The sequence below is a fragment of the Triturus cristatus genome, chromosome 8 (genome assembly GCF_964204655.1).
Source record: "Triturus cristatus chromosome 8, aTriCri1.1, whole genome shotgun sequence".
Classification (NCBI taxonomy): Eukaryota; Metazoa; Chordata; class Amphibia; order Caudata; family Salamandridae; genus Triturus; species Triturus cristatus.
In genome coordinates, this window is record NC_140591.1 from 874,227,913 (window position 1) to 874,245,217 (window position 17,305).

Sequence of the window (17,305 nt, forward strand, 5' to 3'; positions counted from 1 at the left end):
GACATCGGTATGTATGGGAGACACACAAAGAATGCTATAGAAGCTGAGCAATAACTGACTGAAGAGTGGAGTAAAAGGAGAAAGGAAAATACTCAAAGCTGGCACTAGAACGTGTAGAGAATAGAACTCTGAGCAAAGAAGCGGATTGGATAGAGTCAGTGGGCTTAAAAAATGACAGTGTAAATAGCAAAGAGGCAAAGGTGAGACAAGGTTCATGTGTTTCTTACCCCAAAAAAGCGGATAGTTTATGGGGGATCTTCAGTGCAGATGGTGTTTTAGAGGCGAGGGGGAGGCTTGAATGTGGTGTCAGAATGAATTTGATAACTATAATGTTGAACCTTAGCCCATTTCTGATTATTTAAAGTGTTTGTCTTTCAATTTATTTGTAAATTCTCTTCTGTGCTGATTTTACAGTGGGGTCATGGGTCTTTCCCCACATGAATTCATTCTGAAGTACTTTTTTAGTTACAAGGAATCTCTTTAACAAAATGAATTGTGGAGAAGTGTAGCTCACTGGTTAGAGGAGGCATACCCTGAAGCAGAGGTCAGACCCGGGACCAGGGTTCGATTCCCGACGCGGCAGGGTTCGGAGCCCAATTGTCCACGGACTTGATAATTCTCGTTTCGGTGCCCACTCTAAGCACGAGTTCACACTATGCAGCTCTGGGCAACAAGCTTGCTTAATCTCCACAACGGCCCCCCGCGGCGGGATGCCTGGCTTTCACCTTGGGGATACCCAGTACGGGTTATCTCACAGGGAAAAACCAGGACGGGTTCCCAATGCAAGCGCCGAGATGCCCAAGGGTAAGTCGAGCGCTATATAAGACATACATACATACATACATACAGTTGAATAGAAAAACAGGAAATGGTGGTGTTTGTTTAAGGTGTAGGCGCCAAAAGGAAAATCACATATTTTATATGTCCTAGACTAAGTAAATGACGGTGCTATAATGTGAGAAGTACCACCCTTCTTCCCAGAATCATGGGCCTAGACCCAGTCCAAACAGATAGCAATCCCTAGCACACGTACTAGTTATAAATGTTTTATAGGAAGAAATTTTGAGAAGTTGGCGTCACGTTCGTCTTTGTTTATCAGTATAATAAGTACTGAAAGGGAAACCATATATGAATTGATAGCAGTTATATTTCGCTGCCAAGTGACGCCACCACAACAGACACCATTTGGCGGTTTGGAATTATCACGCCTTATAAAAACATTATTCAAGCAGGAAAGAGCCTTGAAAAAGTCGCGGGACTACATTCCCAAGTTGCGACGAAACACGTGTTGGCTGACTGGAACTACTGAGAAGAATAGAAACTAATAAACAACGACCAAGAAGAGCGAAAAAAGACTAACTCATTCTTTCATTAATGTGTTTGAAATTGTTTTGTGAAAACACGTAATATTTCCAAAACATTTATAACTAGTATACATACATACAGTTCCCTTTTTCTTTTTGGGAGAATCTCTGTTCATTTCTACAGACAGGCACAGCTTGAGAAATTAGCTTATCAATCACAATTTAAAATCCAGTAATTTACTGATTTACAGCAACAGCTGTTTGGTACAGCACTGTTTAACCTGCATATGTGAGATATATATCTTGATATATGACATACCCATTTCATATGTAGATATAAGCTGTTTAAAGTGCTATAGAGTGAACGAAGAACTGAAATTCTGTCAGCAGCACGCAGAGAAAGTCACAGGGCTTATTGGATGCAAAGAGGCATGAGAAGAATGGAGAAGGCAGTAAACAGGGCATGTAAAAATTGGCACAGGAGACAGAATACAGGAGGAGGTAGGAGAAGTGACTAAAGGACAGGTGACATGCACATTACAGGAGGTGGCAGCACATCTCAGAGAGGGCTCACCTTTACTGTTTTACTCTAACAGAAAATCATTCAAGTACCACAGAACCTCTGAAGGACACACCATTTATCACATCTGAACAACCAGCGACAACAAAGGGTAAAACATTTGATTCATTTCATTAGTTAACTAATTTTCTAACACTATTTATTTAATAGAGTATGATTTTAAACTACAACTCAATCACCAAGTCTAATATGGACATATTGAGCATTTGGATGGTGAGAAATGCACCACTTGGCAAAGATATTGCTTTTTCTTTTTTAGAAAGCAATATGCATCAAAGAGTTCTCTTCAGTCTTCTAAAATTAGGGTTTTCTTTCTGGTGTCCATTATAAAGATCACCATACAACCAGACTAGCTTTGTTTAGAAGACCCAAGTCTTCTGTGAAGAATACATTCATTAGTTCACTCTTTTCTGAACAGATGAAAAACAAAATACCCAAGGAAAAACATCAATTAAAACAACTACCGCCTCTAAGTTGCCAGATTTAAAACTAGGTAACGAATCTCTGATTTTCCTCATCTAATATGTTTTTTAATATTCTGAAAATATTATCATCTGCCACCATAAATACATCTCTAACTTCTTTCATCTTCACAGGGTTTACTTCTCACTACTGCTTCATAGATTCAATTCTATGTATGTAGATCGTATGTATTTAAAGCACACTTAGCCGAAAAGACAGTGGAGTGCTATACATGGTCCAAAAAAGCATACAGTGAACCAGTGACATAGGAGGTCACTGGCTATTGAATTGTTACTGCACTGTAAAACAAATGTTTTACTAAGAAAATATCCCTGGTAGCAAGAGTGTGATTGGATATATTGTGTATGCATTTATTTGCATATTTTTGGGTGTGCTTATAAAACCCATCTGTAGTATTTTATCTAATTGCCCTAAATCAAATAACCAACGGAGTTCCCAAAAACCCAAATATACAATTTGACTGAGTAGCATGACACAATAGTAGGCAGTGAAGTAATTTACAAAGTCTTAAATAGTTAAGTGAAGTCCCATTGATCATATTCCTTAATCTTTTTATTGAAAGAAAATCCATTCTCAGTTTTGTCCAGCATGGTATGTGATTCTAAGCAAACCTGTAATAAGTGCATTTTGGTAACCCTCTCTGCATATGATGTTAGAACTTTTCATGTAGCTTAACTGTAAAATCATCAGGAAGTAACTAATTAATTCTTCTTCTTTGTACCAAGCTATTTTTTATGGCTTTCAGATCATTTATAGCGCACAAATGTTATACCTGACTCCTGCTCATTAAAATATTTCTTCCAGCAGAAGCACATGCAATCACCACAGAATCCTATATGGAGGCAACCTATACCTCAGCTGAGCAGCAAGAGTCGGCAAAGGGTAAAAAGCCAACATTAGAATAGTAATTTTCTAACCTCTTTTAAGCATTATACTATTGGCTGTTTGTCTATCCATTCATACTGAACTTACTGCCTTCCACCATAATGCACATCTTGTTAAGATGGGGAATCTCAAGAGTTTTGGGGGAACCATAGTACAGATCAATTTTCCACTCTTCTTTGAATCAAACTCTTCTTGTTTCAAACTGATGAGATATCATCATTGAACTTATCAGGCTTACATCACAGCTTTCTTTCAAACATTGTCTCCACCTACTTTTTAAACACATTGCCTATTCTTTAACAATGTTGCCAACAGAAAGACATGAAGTGAGCCAGGAAACAACAATGAAAACAGTTTCCTCCACTGAGCATCTGGACACAAAATTGGGTAAAGAATCTAAAGGTTTCCATCGCCAATACATTATTCTTCATTCCATAGATTCATTTTCTGCCACCACTATTTCTTCCATAACCTAATTTTCATTCATCTTAATGTGATTTGACTGCTCCTCTGGACAATAAAGCTTAGAGGTAGCAGCATTGCCAAATAAAATAGTGTCTGCTCTAATTTGCCTATTCCTATAGTGTGGAACATTTAGGGACATCGGACCAAGAGTAGCATGTACTTTTTTCTATGTATGCCTTTCTTCATTTGCTGATAGCACAGTCCGGTTCTACATTAAATCTGGATCATCATTAACACCTTGCAATTTCAGCATCGTTGCATAATCACAGCTTTTGTGACGCATTCATATTGTACATAGGCAGGGAGGTTCTTCTATTTGCCCTCATATTCGTAGAGATACCAAGCAATCTTGGGTTAAATTCAATTTAATGTAATTTTGCTATTACTTAACACACACTTTTAAGTCCCTTTCAAGAGAATGTAGCTTAAAAAACACAAATAAGCTATTACTTATCTCTTGTTTTTTTGTACCAGCCCTAATTTGATCCATTTCTGAAATAAGTCAACTGATACATCTCACACCAAACAATTGCTCATTTACTATTTTCTTTTCAGCAGAAACATGTTCTATCACATTTGAGCACCAAATAGCCATAACTTTTATCTCAACTTTGCAGCGAGAGTTAACCCAAGGTAAAAGAAAATAGGCATTGAATTTGAGGAATAATTTGATAACATCAGATCAAGAATAGGAAACAATGATGGTTCTTTCTGAATATTTCCCTATTTTCTCTTTGTACATCCTATTGTGTTAAGCTTACTGGCTGCGACAGGAATGTACTTCTTGCTAAAAATGTTGAAACTCTTTCTTTTTTGAGGACTACTCATACAACAAACCATCTTTTTTCCATTCTTCTTTCAATTAAACACTTCACTATTTAGTCTGATGAATGGTCATCATCCAACTTCCCTGTCTTCATCTACATCTTTCTTTCAGTTATTGTTTCCATCATTTAAAAAAAAAAATAATACTATAATTTGTAAACTGTTTGACCTACAGAACAACATGAAGCAAGCCAAGCAACTATCGCAGTGGATACTATTACCTCATACTAAAGATCCAGATCGATTGGGTAACAAATCCAAGACTTTCTTCAACCAGTACATTATTCTTCATACCTAAAAGTCACTTTATGGTTTCAGTGGCATTGTAGGGTAAAAAGAGAGTTCTTGAGTCTACACCAGGTAATTGGTGGTCTACAGGATCTCCACAATGCCAGTGGGACACACAATGGGCCATGCATCAAAAACAAACAATAATTGTCACGCTATGTATTCACCCATGATAGCTTTAGTCTTTCTGCAAATTTGCATGCTCTCGAGTGTGCACTTTTAGTCACAGGAAGTTCATGGTTCAATTTGAGCATGTACTCATGAAACAGTCAGTTCAACACTGGTGGATAACATCCATGGGATCCAACTCTATTCATATACTGGGCAAGAGCACATGGTCCCCCCAGCAAATTATACAGTTTTAGTTTTGTATATGCGTCAATACTCAGAGAGGCGAACTATCAGTCACGGACCAATAATAGGGGGTGATAAGGAAGGGAATACTAGGCGACAATTGCAACTTGAAATAGTGTGTGTTGAGTGGCCACGGTCCCCCATCCAATACGTCATCCCGGATTTCTTCAAAGAGCTCCTGTAACTTGTGCAAGCCTCTAACCTCCTCTCTACGGAGCACTACGGATTCGGCCTTGCCCCATTTTAGAGTGGCTTTAAACCAGTAGGGTAAATCAAGGCGGTGGGCATATTTCTTCTTTATGGCAATGGCTGTTCTAGCTATAAAAAAATGGCCAGATCTATAAATCGGTTGATGGTTTCTATCGCCTTTTTATGCCTGAATAGCCCCAGCAAACCTGCTTCAATAATGCATAAGCCCTGCTTCCCTGTGATGGTTGTCAGGGCATCCATGACTTCTTTGCACGTCTGAACAATTCTAGAACATTTGTGCCATGTCAGCAGTTTGGTAGCCACATCTAGGGCAAGTTGATACACTGCCATAGATTCTATGCAAGCATGCAGGCGTAAGATACGCTCTACGTAAGCTGTTATTCTGTGCATATTGAAATTTTGCATTGCAAGAAACTTTACATGGGTATACAAGGGCCCTCTCCCACTCTTTCTGTGTCAGGGCATGGCCAATATCATGTTCCCAATGCTCTCTGATGCAGTGCAATAAGTCTTGTGTTGCATTAGCTATCGACGCATGAACCACCTGATAAGGCACCGTCCACTACCCATTATGTGGATCGCATACACTAGGGTGTGTGTGTCGGCTTTTGTGTCGTAATCTGACAATTCTGCTGCAGCTTCGCTTGCAGTGTTTGATGAGCTACGAAATGGCCCAAGGTTAGGTCATGATCTACGCAGAGCTGCTCAAATGGCATGCGGCAGCATTTTGGAACAGGCGTGCAGGTTATCTACCCCTTCTGAAGGGGTGCAAGGAGCTAATTGGGATCCCTGGAGTGTATGGCATCAGAGTTGGGAATAGCCGCAAGCTTCTACTGTAGCTGGTATAAGCTATGGTCAGGAGCTTATTGGACTGTGGAGTGAGTTTACCCGTTGGTATTAACAGCTTGTGAATCGCTCGTCCATTACGGTCCAGTGTAGGGAGGCCTAGGTCTGTTAAGTTACGGCCCACCAGCCACCGGCACAGCCTTTGCAGTTGTGCTGGCAAATAATAATGCTCCAAATTAGGAGCTTCTAGACCCCCTTTGTCAACCGGCTTGGAGCTTACAAAGAGCAACCCGTTGACGCCCTGTGTTCCAGATAAAGATCCATAAAATATCATGTAAAGTACAGAAGGTGAAACTTGGTAGGTGGACAGGTAGGTTATGAAAATAATAAAGGGGACAAGGGCATCACCATCTTGGAAAGTGAGACCCGGCCTTGCACCGTAAATGGGTGTGTGCTCTAGCATGCCAATTAAGTTCTCGGAGGCAATGGCTAGGGTGAGATTAACGTATATTAAGTCCCTGGTATTGTGGTATTTTTGAACACCAAGGTAAGGGAATGTGTGCGGCTCCCATCTCACTTGGTGGGGTCCAACCGCTAGATGGAGTGATGGGTAATCTAGGTTCCCGGGGAACACGCAGGTCTTCACCTAGTTCACACTCAGACCCGAAGCTTCTTAGAATTCATCAAGTGCTGTTTCGATGCCTCTGAGTCCCCACCTGATGTCCTGTATATAAATAAGAACATCATCTGCATAGAGGGAGACTGCATGTAGCTAGTCCCCTAGAAGAATACCCCATTCCTCCACATTGCGCCGTTGTCACTGGGCCAGCGGTTCCACTGCCAGCACAAATAAGATCGGTGATAGTGGGCATCCCTGGTGTGTGCCCCAGCTGATCTCTATCTGGGCCGAAATGAGTTGGCCTATCTTAACTCTGGCCATGGGAGATGTGTAAATTAAGCGAATATGACATAGTAGGTGCAACAGAAAGCCAAACCGCAAGAGTGCTACAAACATGTAGGCACAGTCTACAGTGTCAAACACTCGTTCCAGATTGATCACTAGACAACCAGCATATGGCCAATGAGACGGGCCAGCTCTAACACTCAGTGGAGTCTGCAGATGTTGCGAGTGGTTGAAAGATTAGGGATAAAGCCGCTTTGATTTGCCTGCACCGGTTGGGGCATATATTCCAAGAGCAAGCCTGCTTTGGCCTTACTAAGTATCTTATAGTCTGTACTTTCGTCAACAAGAATATGAGGGATTTGTAAAGTCTTGGATGTAGCCTCCCTTCATCTAATGCCGCCTGATACAACTCCAACAATTTATGTGCTAGGACGTCCTCGTAAGCCTTGTAGAACTTTACTGGAAGGCCATCCAGGTCGGGAGCTTTACATGAAGCTGATCCTCTTATGGATGCTCTAAGCTCTTGTTCTGTGAGGGGCAGCTGTAAGTCCTATCGGGCCAATCAGTCAACAGTGGGCATCTCGAGGAAGTCCTATATTTTGGCAGTCCGGTCCATCATGGGCGGGTCGTATAGTGCCCTAAAATATGATGTGCATACAGCGTGTATGTCTGATTGACTAGTGACAGGGCGGGGATTGGCAAATCATGGTGACTGGCGCAGGCGGGCTTGCACTGCAGAGTACCCAGGCCAGTAGGCAGCCAGCCTTGTCCCCCTCAGCATGCATCTTCGCCTAATAGGCCCTAAAATCAAATCTTCACAGTTGAGCCAATAGTTGGGCATGTCGTTCCCTGGTGGCTCATAGGGGGTCCTACAGGATTTAATTTCCGAAGGCACCCAAGGACAGCTCTGGTGCAATTAGTTCCCTATACATATCCGCCCACACTTCCACCACGGCAATCATGCAATGCCCCTGGAGTACCACTTTAAGTGCCTCTCATTCAATTGGTCTGCATTTTGCTGTGCCCCAGTTCTCCACCATATACCATGTTTCCCGGAACATACTGTCCCCCAAGATTGCTGGTTGTAAACACTAGGTGGGGATAGGTGGGCGGGAGGTTCCCCAGTCCAAGTGCAACAGCAGTGGTTTATGATCAGAAAAAGTCTGACCAAGGTATTTTCCAGTCATTAGATGAATGGCTGAGTGACATGGAATATGGTCTAGTCTTGCATGTTAATCATGGGGCAGGGAGTAGTAGGAGTATTCCATCACATCTTGTAGTTGGGGGGGGGGGGGGTGAGCGGTCGACAATGGGTCAAGTACGCTGGTAATGTCTCCTTCAATGACTTATGAGATATGCCACCAATTAGCGAGGATAACTGTGAGGCAGGCTAGGAAGGCTTGTTGTTTTACATTAGGCACGTATATGCTGCTCAGCAGAAGCGGGCAGCCATCAAGCCGGCCATCCACAAATACATATCAACCCTCGGGTCCATTTCTTTGGCAAGGCATTTGAGGGGAAGATGGGGATGTATCCAGACTAAACCCCAAAGGCAAAACCAGAATATGCAGTGCTGTAACATTGACCCTGCCATCTCTTTTGCATTCAGACATCTTTACCCCACGCTATATGGGTTTCTGGAAACAATGCAATGTGAGTGTTGAACCGTCTAATATTGTTGGGTCAAGTGTCGTTTAAGCACTGTCCCTATTTCCCGCACATTACAGGTGAGTACTTGTAAGTTAGTCATGATGTATTAAGGGTGTGGGCTATGTACACAATCTCGCGCTGATGAGTAATGTGTTGTATGACCTGCAAAACAAAAATAACATAATAAGTGCAAACCTGCAGTTACCCAAACAGTGAACAAGTGGACCCATGATGTGGGAACTCCATTATTAGAGCTACATAAAGGTCCCCAGCTTAAAAAGAAATTGTCTATTGGAAGGTGGTTCCAATGATGTGAGCCAAAACCCAGTCTCCAAGTGTGGAGGAGAATAGGATAGAGGACGCTAGGCAAACTTACTCTTCCCGGCCTATTTTTTACAACATGGATAGAAGGTTGGAATGTGTGCCACTGATATTGTAAAGGTGGGCGAGTGGCAGGGGGTATTAGTACTTCATTAGTAGAAAAGGTTCAAGCCAGTAAATCTGCAATTATTGGGGTGACGCTCAGTAGGACCATTGAAGAATTACTGCTCAGCGAGTATATGGAGCCAGAGTCGGACTGTGAGTCATCAGTGAGTTGCAGAGGAGGGGGGAGTGACTCTCCATGGCCAAGTGCAACACATCCAAAGGTATGTGCTGCTGCTGGTCACATACCTGTACTGAGAAGGGAGACCCATCCGTGCATGGCACCACACAATCCCGGGCCAGCTGACTTCCCACGTGCCTCTTCCTCTCCATGCCAGGTGGTTGTGTCAGGGTGGTCGGGGTGGATGGTAAGGGCAGTGCTGTTCTACCCACTTCCAGGCGTCTGCAGGTTCTTTGTAAAAGTTGCTGGTCTGTTTAGCTATTACTTTAAACTCAGCAGTGTACAACAGGGAGTAGGTGAGGCCCACTTGCCTCAGGCGCTTGTTGAGACACCGAAAAGATGCCCTCTGGCGCTGTGCCATCAATGTGTATTTGGGAAGAGGAAACAACTTGCGTTGTCATATTGGAGGGGATTTGCAGTACGGGCCACTCTCAGTATGGTTTCCTTGTCCCTGAAGTTCAGCAGGCAGATCATCACCTGTCTGGGGGATAATCCCAAAGGTAGTTTTCGCGCCGGGACCCTCTGTTCCCGCTCCACCTGGTAGTGGGGAGAGAGGGTCATCAGGGCTATTACCTGACAAGCCCGGAGGTTGCTGCCGCAGGACATCCTTCAGAGTCTTCTACTCTGATTTCCAATTCTCTCACCCTGATCACCAAGGACTTGGCCCTCAAGGTACTTGACCATATGTTGCAGTTCATCAAGTGAGCACTCCGTCTAGGTGTCTCATCCCAAAAATGTATTTTGGTCCTCCTGAGGTAAGTTCACCTCAGTCTATTCTGGTGCGCAGGTCCTGAAGGGTTTCAGGTATGGTCGCCAGGATTTGATCAAACTTATCGTTCGTGGAGGGGGTCATCTCCTCCGTGCCTCCACAACTCTAGGGAGTGCGCTCCCTGATGACCCAATTAGTCGTTCCTATGACCTTCACACTTCCCCAAGCTTTGCTCTCACATGGTGAGGGGGGCAGCAGGTATGGGTAGTACAGGCAAGACTGGGGGAGAAGAAAGGTCAACAGAACTTGTCCCCACCTAAAGGGCACTTGGGACCCCAAGGTCGCTTTCAAAGGCAACTAAAGAACATAGAACCAAGGTGGGATTACTGCTCCAGTACAGCATGCACCTGCAAAGCGTAGCCCATGGGTTAACCAATAAAATTCAGGAAGTGGATGTCCCTTTGTCTTAGTCTCAGATCAATGTACTGCCAGTGTTTTAATCAGCATATATCAGCATTCTCCAGGGAAGCAACCCATCACACCACTTATCAGTACAAAGGGCAGTAGGTGGAGAGAGAGGCACAAGCAGTCCACAGCTGCAGTCGTCGTGCAATGGGGCGCACCATGGACTCTATACTGGGAAAACGGCAATGCCTCCAGCAGTGCTGGGCCACGATGATCTAGCAGCAATGGTGTGCAGCTTGGGGGGCACAGTTGGTGGATCCACCTCACCTCTGCTGGGATTTTGCAGTAGGGAGAGGGGCACGAGCGGTCCCAACACCCCACATCCTATGATGAGGTACGCAAGGTGCAACACACAGGTCACAGCAGTCCGAACCCCCTCATCTGCAATCCCCCCACAGTGGTGGGCCCCATCGTTAACAAAGCCCAGGAGGTTAGGCCAGCACCCTCTAGAAGGCAGCAATCACACTCAAAGGGGTGGACTTCATGCTGCTACATGTGGGGGGCCGCACTTGTGCCACATGCCGTGCCCCCAGCCCACAGCCGCCAGTACTCACCACCACTGCTTAGTTCTAGGCCAATCTGGGGATTCAGCGCTAGCAGCCGTTACAGGGCAAAACCGGTCAGCAAGGCCTGTGGACCCAGTCAAGCGGGACAGGGTGCCAGTCATCTCACCCTCACCTCCGGTTCCAACCACGGGCCACGCAGCACACAGTGCTGGCTTCGTCACTGGCCTGGTTTTTGGTGACCCTGGGCCTCCACAGTACACACCTGTGTGAGGACAGGGGTTTGGCCGCTACCATGCAACAGAAGGGAAGGTAGGGCCATGTAGGAAGACTCTGTTTCAGCTCCTATGATGCGAAGGAGCTTCGTCTAGGTACGCCGGCCCTCCAGATGAGGTCTTGCATCTGGTGCTCTATGCGAGCTCCACCGTGCTCAAGGAGAAAGTGGAGGGTCGCAACAGTTCGTAAAGCTGCCAAAACGATCCCTGGGGCCACCAGGCACACCGCAACCCACAGGTCCTATGATGGAGGCTACAAAACCCCAGAAAGTGGATAGATGACAGTGGATCATGAGTCGGATCGGGGAGCAGCTTCAATTAGCGTCTGCCATCTTGCTGCGGTCAGTCACGGCCTATCAGGAATATCTGTGATGCACCCAAATAATCACATTAGCCACAATGATTCCTCATCTTTTGTCTGAATACGAAAATCTTCATTTACCTCCCAAAAGCCATAGCTATATATTTAGCATAATGTATCTAGATGTTTATTAGAGTATGAGGAAATGTGCATGTACCCATCACTGCTGGAAAGCATTCACGTGCTCGGTCTGGTTATATATATCCAATCATGTTTGAGATTATCCTATGCAAATTTCAATGCTGCTTTTTTTTGTATTGCAAATTGATTATTTTAGATGTAGCACGTACTTAAAAATAGATCATCTCAGTTCTAAATACATTAAAATGATTTACTCCCTTGATTAGAAATGTCTGCAACTTTATATATTACAATTTCATATCAAATTCTTCAAAAATACAGTCACTAATAGTTGCCAAATAATTATCCTATTAAGAGATTCTGTTTGCCCCCTATATTTAATATGTACATGGTAATCCATTATTGCACTTTCATTAGCTTTATGAATTTACGCACCGCTGGTCAGCCTTCACATCATAACAACCAAACTTTATTAGGTGAGGTTTACTCCACTTTTTACAAATTAACCAAATACAAGATATATAAATATAAAGTGCAACTTATACACGTATATATATATTGGGAGCAAAGACACTAGCTATACTATGATTTGCCACATCTTGCAAAAAAGCAACTCAAAGGCCAACAATTCAAATGAATAAACGATATACAGTCCTCTCCTACTAATTCATACCATTAACTCAAGATGAGTCCTGAGCCAAAAATATTTATGCGTTGTAAGTAGCCTGGGCTAAAGATGATATTGAATAAATAATTAATTTCATCAAGCAGCACTTTCCAGCAATATTTTTCCTTGATCTTAGTAGAAGAGGAATTAGTATGAGACACCAGCTTGGCACGTAGCTCATATTAAGTAACATTTCCCTTACATAGACGGACCATGAGAGATCTAGAGAACATTTATATTTGAACAGGTCAATCATTGTATCTCCATAAATATTTCCCTCATTATCTATGTCGAACCTTGCCCACACTGCCGTTTAATAGCATCCCGATGATATACATTATGGACACCTAACTCTATCCTGAGCAACCTCATCAGTGTAGATTGAGGGGAAATGAACACACTGTAGGAGAGGCATTATGGACGTAAGTTAATTGTTCAATGCTCAATTGACCCCACAATTCTAACCCACATACAGCTTCAGCCATGGTATTCACCATATATAGCTTTAGAGAACTGAGACTGGCTCTCCTCCTTCAATCTAAGCTCAGTGTGGCTGATGCACCGACTTGCCTCAGTTGCTCATTTGCCCTCTTCCTGGGAGAAGGACAAAAGCATGTACCCAGATAATCAAACCAAAGAAAGGGATTTGTGCAATAACTCTGGAAACCTGAAAATCATTTATGAAGAGTATCTTTAGGCGAACCAACTATTTGCATATACAAAAACAGGGTTGGCAGTACCCTTTACAATCGGGCAATCTGCATTCTTTTTCATCAGAAAATCATTAATATCATTAAAAAAACGTTACCTGGTATTGAGGTCAAACAATTACGTTGTTTGATTCCATTGGATACTGGACGCTATTTGATTATCAGTCTGTGTCTCCATAAGACACAGTCAACATTTTGTTAGCAGGCAGCAATTAACTGTGCTCCTCGTCAACATTGTCAAATGCCAGCTTGAAAGCACCAAAGGCAGAACATAAGCATTCTTCTCGTTAACGCAAGGTGTTTTAGATGATAAAAATATAAACTCAGATTCTGCTCGACTATTCCCACAAAGCTTTGAAACCCTGCCTAAAAGTCTCTGATGGCAAATAGGAAAGCTCAGGGCTTCATGGCCGGGACCTTATCAAGAAATGTACCCACTGCATCAAAGAGACAAATCGACCTATAATTACTTGATAAAGACCTATCTTCATGTTTGTAAATGACACAATCATAGTTCTTTCCCAGAATGGAAGGATCTCCCCGCCTCCAAAATGTTATCGAATAACCATGCAAAATACCTATCTATACTGGCTGATGATTTTATCGTGGAGCAGGATTATTTCCTACACAGTTTTATAAAATACGGAAAAAAAGAAAGAAAATTCAATAAAATACTTTGAAATCAAATAAAAAAAAAAAAAAAGACGAATTGTTGGAAATGTTTTTAAATGTTATGGCATAACTGCTGATACAGTAAAGTTAGCTTCACTTGACTTGGCTTGCAAAACCGGTGGCCAAATAGGTAGGCAAGAATGTTGACAAGAACCAATCTTTATATTTTCTTTTCCTATGGCAGCCAGACCTGCTGTTACCATTTTGAAGTGACTTTAATGTGAAACTCTGTAATGCCAAATATTATTTTTTGGTTGCGTCCCGCTTTGATGGTTTGCTAATAATTTATTTCAGACCTATCTAACGTATTCTGTTACTCGTTTATTCCTTGCTTCCATCAGAAACACATTCACCGACCTCAGAACCTTACAAAACCTTAAGATTTATCTGAACTGAGCAGCCAGATAAAACTCAGGGTAAAAAGAAACTTTTTATCTCTATAGATCAATCTTGTTTTGACGTCAATATTGTGAATATTGGCATCTTTTTATAGTGCCATACTCTGCACATGTTTGGATTTTGCAATACTGTGCACATCTTTGGATGTTGCCATACTGTGCACATCTTTGGATTTTGCTATACTGTGCACATCTTTGGATGGTGCCATACTGTGCATATATTTGGGTGGTGCCATACTGTGCACATCTTTGGATGGTGCCATACTGTGCACAACTTTGGATGGTGCCATACTGTGCATATCTTTGGATGATGCCATACTGTGCCCATCGTTAACAGCAATGGAATTCAGTATCTTTGAGAAACCAGTATGTATTTAAATCTTTCCTTCATTTTCCTTTGAATCATGCTCTTGTTTCTGGGGCCTGATAAAGGATGCATCATCCAAAATACCTACCTTTAGTTAAAGCATTTTCTGGCATTGCCTTGACATTTTCACTAAAGAACATTTACATTGACCAACTTACATTCTAACAGATTATATTCAAGTAAAACAAGTATTTCCCAAAACTAAAACAGTTGTCTTCACTAAGAATGCAGGCTCAAAACTGGGTAAGAAGTGTAAGATTTTCCTCAGCCAAAATATTTTTTCGGTTATCCAAAATATTATTACCTGCCACCGCAAGTACTTCCATACTTTCATTCACCCTGAGATGCTTCATGCCCCACTAATGCTTCTGAGATTCCACTGCTCTACTAGCTATAGGGGTCTGCTAGCAGGACTCGTACCACTGGGTAATACATATTTCTACCACTAGTTGCCTCTTCCCTTATTATGAGCAGTTTCAGGATACGTGACACCAACTTTATTTCTGCAAATTCATTAATGATGTATTTCTTGCTTCCGGTACTGATAAGACACTTCTACTGTGCCATTGTTGCACTATCACTGCTGTGAAGTTGGCATTTATATTGTATACTGTACAAGGGAAGGTGTATTATTATTAACCCGTGATCAGGGAAAGGCAGCTGTTGTCAGATGGGCTGAAGACACAATAGAGATGGACAGGCATCTGGTTTTAAATCTCTTTTGTTGGTGGCGCCATCCACCTTTACTCCTTCTTCATATTTGAAGTGAACTTGCTCAAACAAAAGAGATATCTCATTACAGTTTATGGTATGGAGAGTGGCAGAAAATCACATTAGAAACCCCTAATTTTTAACTTGTGTTGCAAATAAAACCATCATTGCAGCTCTACAACCTCCTATACCAACTCTTCCATTCAGTAGTGTAGGAATTGCTTAATTCCAAAATACATAAAAGGATCATACACTCCAAATCATTTTGGATTAAAGGAAAATGTCCAATTAAAAAAAACATTGTGTGGCACAAATAAAATCTGTACAGCACCTTTATTGAAACTAGCGGGTTCTGGTTATGTTGTGTTACGTGTGCTGGGCCATAGTGTTTTGACTCCAGGTCAATAACGATACTCCAACTGCAATTCATATTTTATATTTATGGTATAACTTTGGGTTGCTAGACCCTTACCTCTGTGGAACTGATGTACTAAGCCTTTTTGCTATCACATAGTCTACAATTTGAAAAAGAGTAAGTTCCGAAACTGCAAATGGCAAGTCGTAATGTACAAAAAGTACTTTGCCTCTTGGAAATGTTGGGATAAAATATATACTTAAGTTGTGAAAAGCAGTTATTTTTAGCCACAGTGATAGCGTTTCAGTATTGGAGACCACCCGGAACAGAGTTTGCCAGTTGAAAACCTTTTAACTTAACTGGTGGACTTCATACAATGCAACTGGAAGCAAAACCATATTGGAAGTCATTACTGCAGATCGTAGCATGCACTACACACAGGCACACATGACTACTTAGATGAAGACGCTCAGACAAATAGATTTTACTTGCTATTTTTTGTGGCTCCATCAATCATATTTCCTCACCTACTGTAGGGTCATAAAGTGAAACTATATTCCAGGAGCAATCTTAAGCCATTATGGCCAGCTAAACATCCATAGGTGTATTGCACATCTATATGTAGACCTATGTGAATAAGTTTTCCTGGTTTTCCACATGTTTTTTTTTATTTATTCTTCCCGTCAAAACGTCAGTATATTTCTCTGAATCTTGTGCATGAAATCAAATCTCCAATTGCAATGATCTTATTCACAGTTGTCAATAATAAGCACTTTTAGAATATGTGTGACTGTGACCCCCCCTTAAAACTAACGGTCGTAAGGCTACCTACTCACATCGTATAACTCTCAAGGGGCACCAAACCTACAAGTTGAAAACCTTTTTTAGGAAACCCCTGATTTTATGTGCCAATCATCAATATGTGTCAAATACCTTTATCCTCAAGGTTGGTAAATATACCTAACAAATCGAAGGTAGAATTTGTGCACGTCCTTCCCTCCCCGAGGGCCTCTTTTTTTCATGACATTCGCAAGCACAACCATTAGACTCTTTGATCAATATTAAATCATAGTGCGTGTAGGGCCAGATGTTCGAATTTGCAGGTTGCAAATGGTAGGAGCACTGGCTTTTTGTGGTCTACCTGTCATTTTGTAATGCGACCTATGTAGTAATGGGCTGAGTAGATCTTTAGCACCTCAGTGTGCGCACTCTAGACTTAAGTACGATTTACTCAAGCATTTCTAGCAGTAAGACGTTTGCTCAACCTTTTGTTTAACCAGGTTATTTATCGGTAATTAGGGATTTCTTACTCATACAAATTCATAATTAAGTCACATGTAGGTCTAGAATAAAACACACATTTTCATGGAAGAGGCTTTACTTTTTCAGCCACTGAAATTAGCGATTATGTTAGTATAATATACAGCCACTCACAGAGAAATGTTTTGTGACTAGGGCCTTAAATGTCCATCATTGGAATAAAGTGTAACACAAATTCATTTTTGCCACCTCACAGTTGCTATCGGGCACAGAATGTGCATGTGTCTATCATGAATACTTTCATTCATTTATGATTGCAGGTGCTTTGTGAGCCATCATAGGCCTGAGAAAATTTCAGATCATTACCTATTTTGCCAACATCAATAGAAACATTTCAAATAGACTATGAAATACTTCGAACCCTCAAAATGCA

General features: G+C 42.0%; 1 protein-coding gene across 1 annotated transcript in view; it reads left to right on the forward strand.

The window, feature by feature from the left end:
- Positions 1-17,305, forward strand: part of ABI3BP (ABI family member 3 binding protein) — a 1,978,933-nt gene that overhangs the window by 1,218,527 nt on the left and 743,101 nt on the right. The window contains exons 44-45 of the mRNA XM_085622401.1: positions 1,901-1,975; positions 3,175-3,249. Of these exons, the coding sequence (XP_085478527.1) occupies positions 1,901-1,975; positions 3,175-3,249 (150 nt within the window). The remainder of the gene's footprint in view (positions 1-1,900; positions 1,976-3,174; positions 3,250-17,305) is intronic.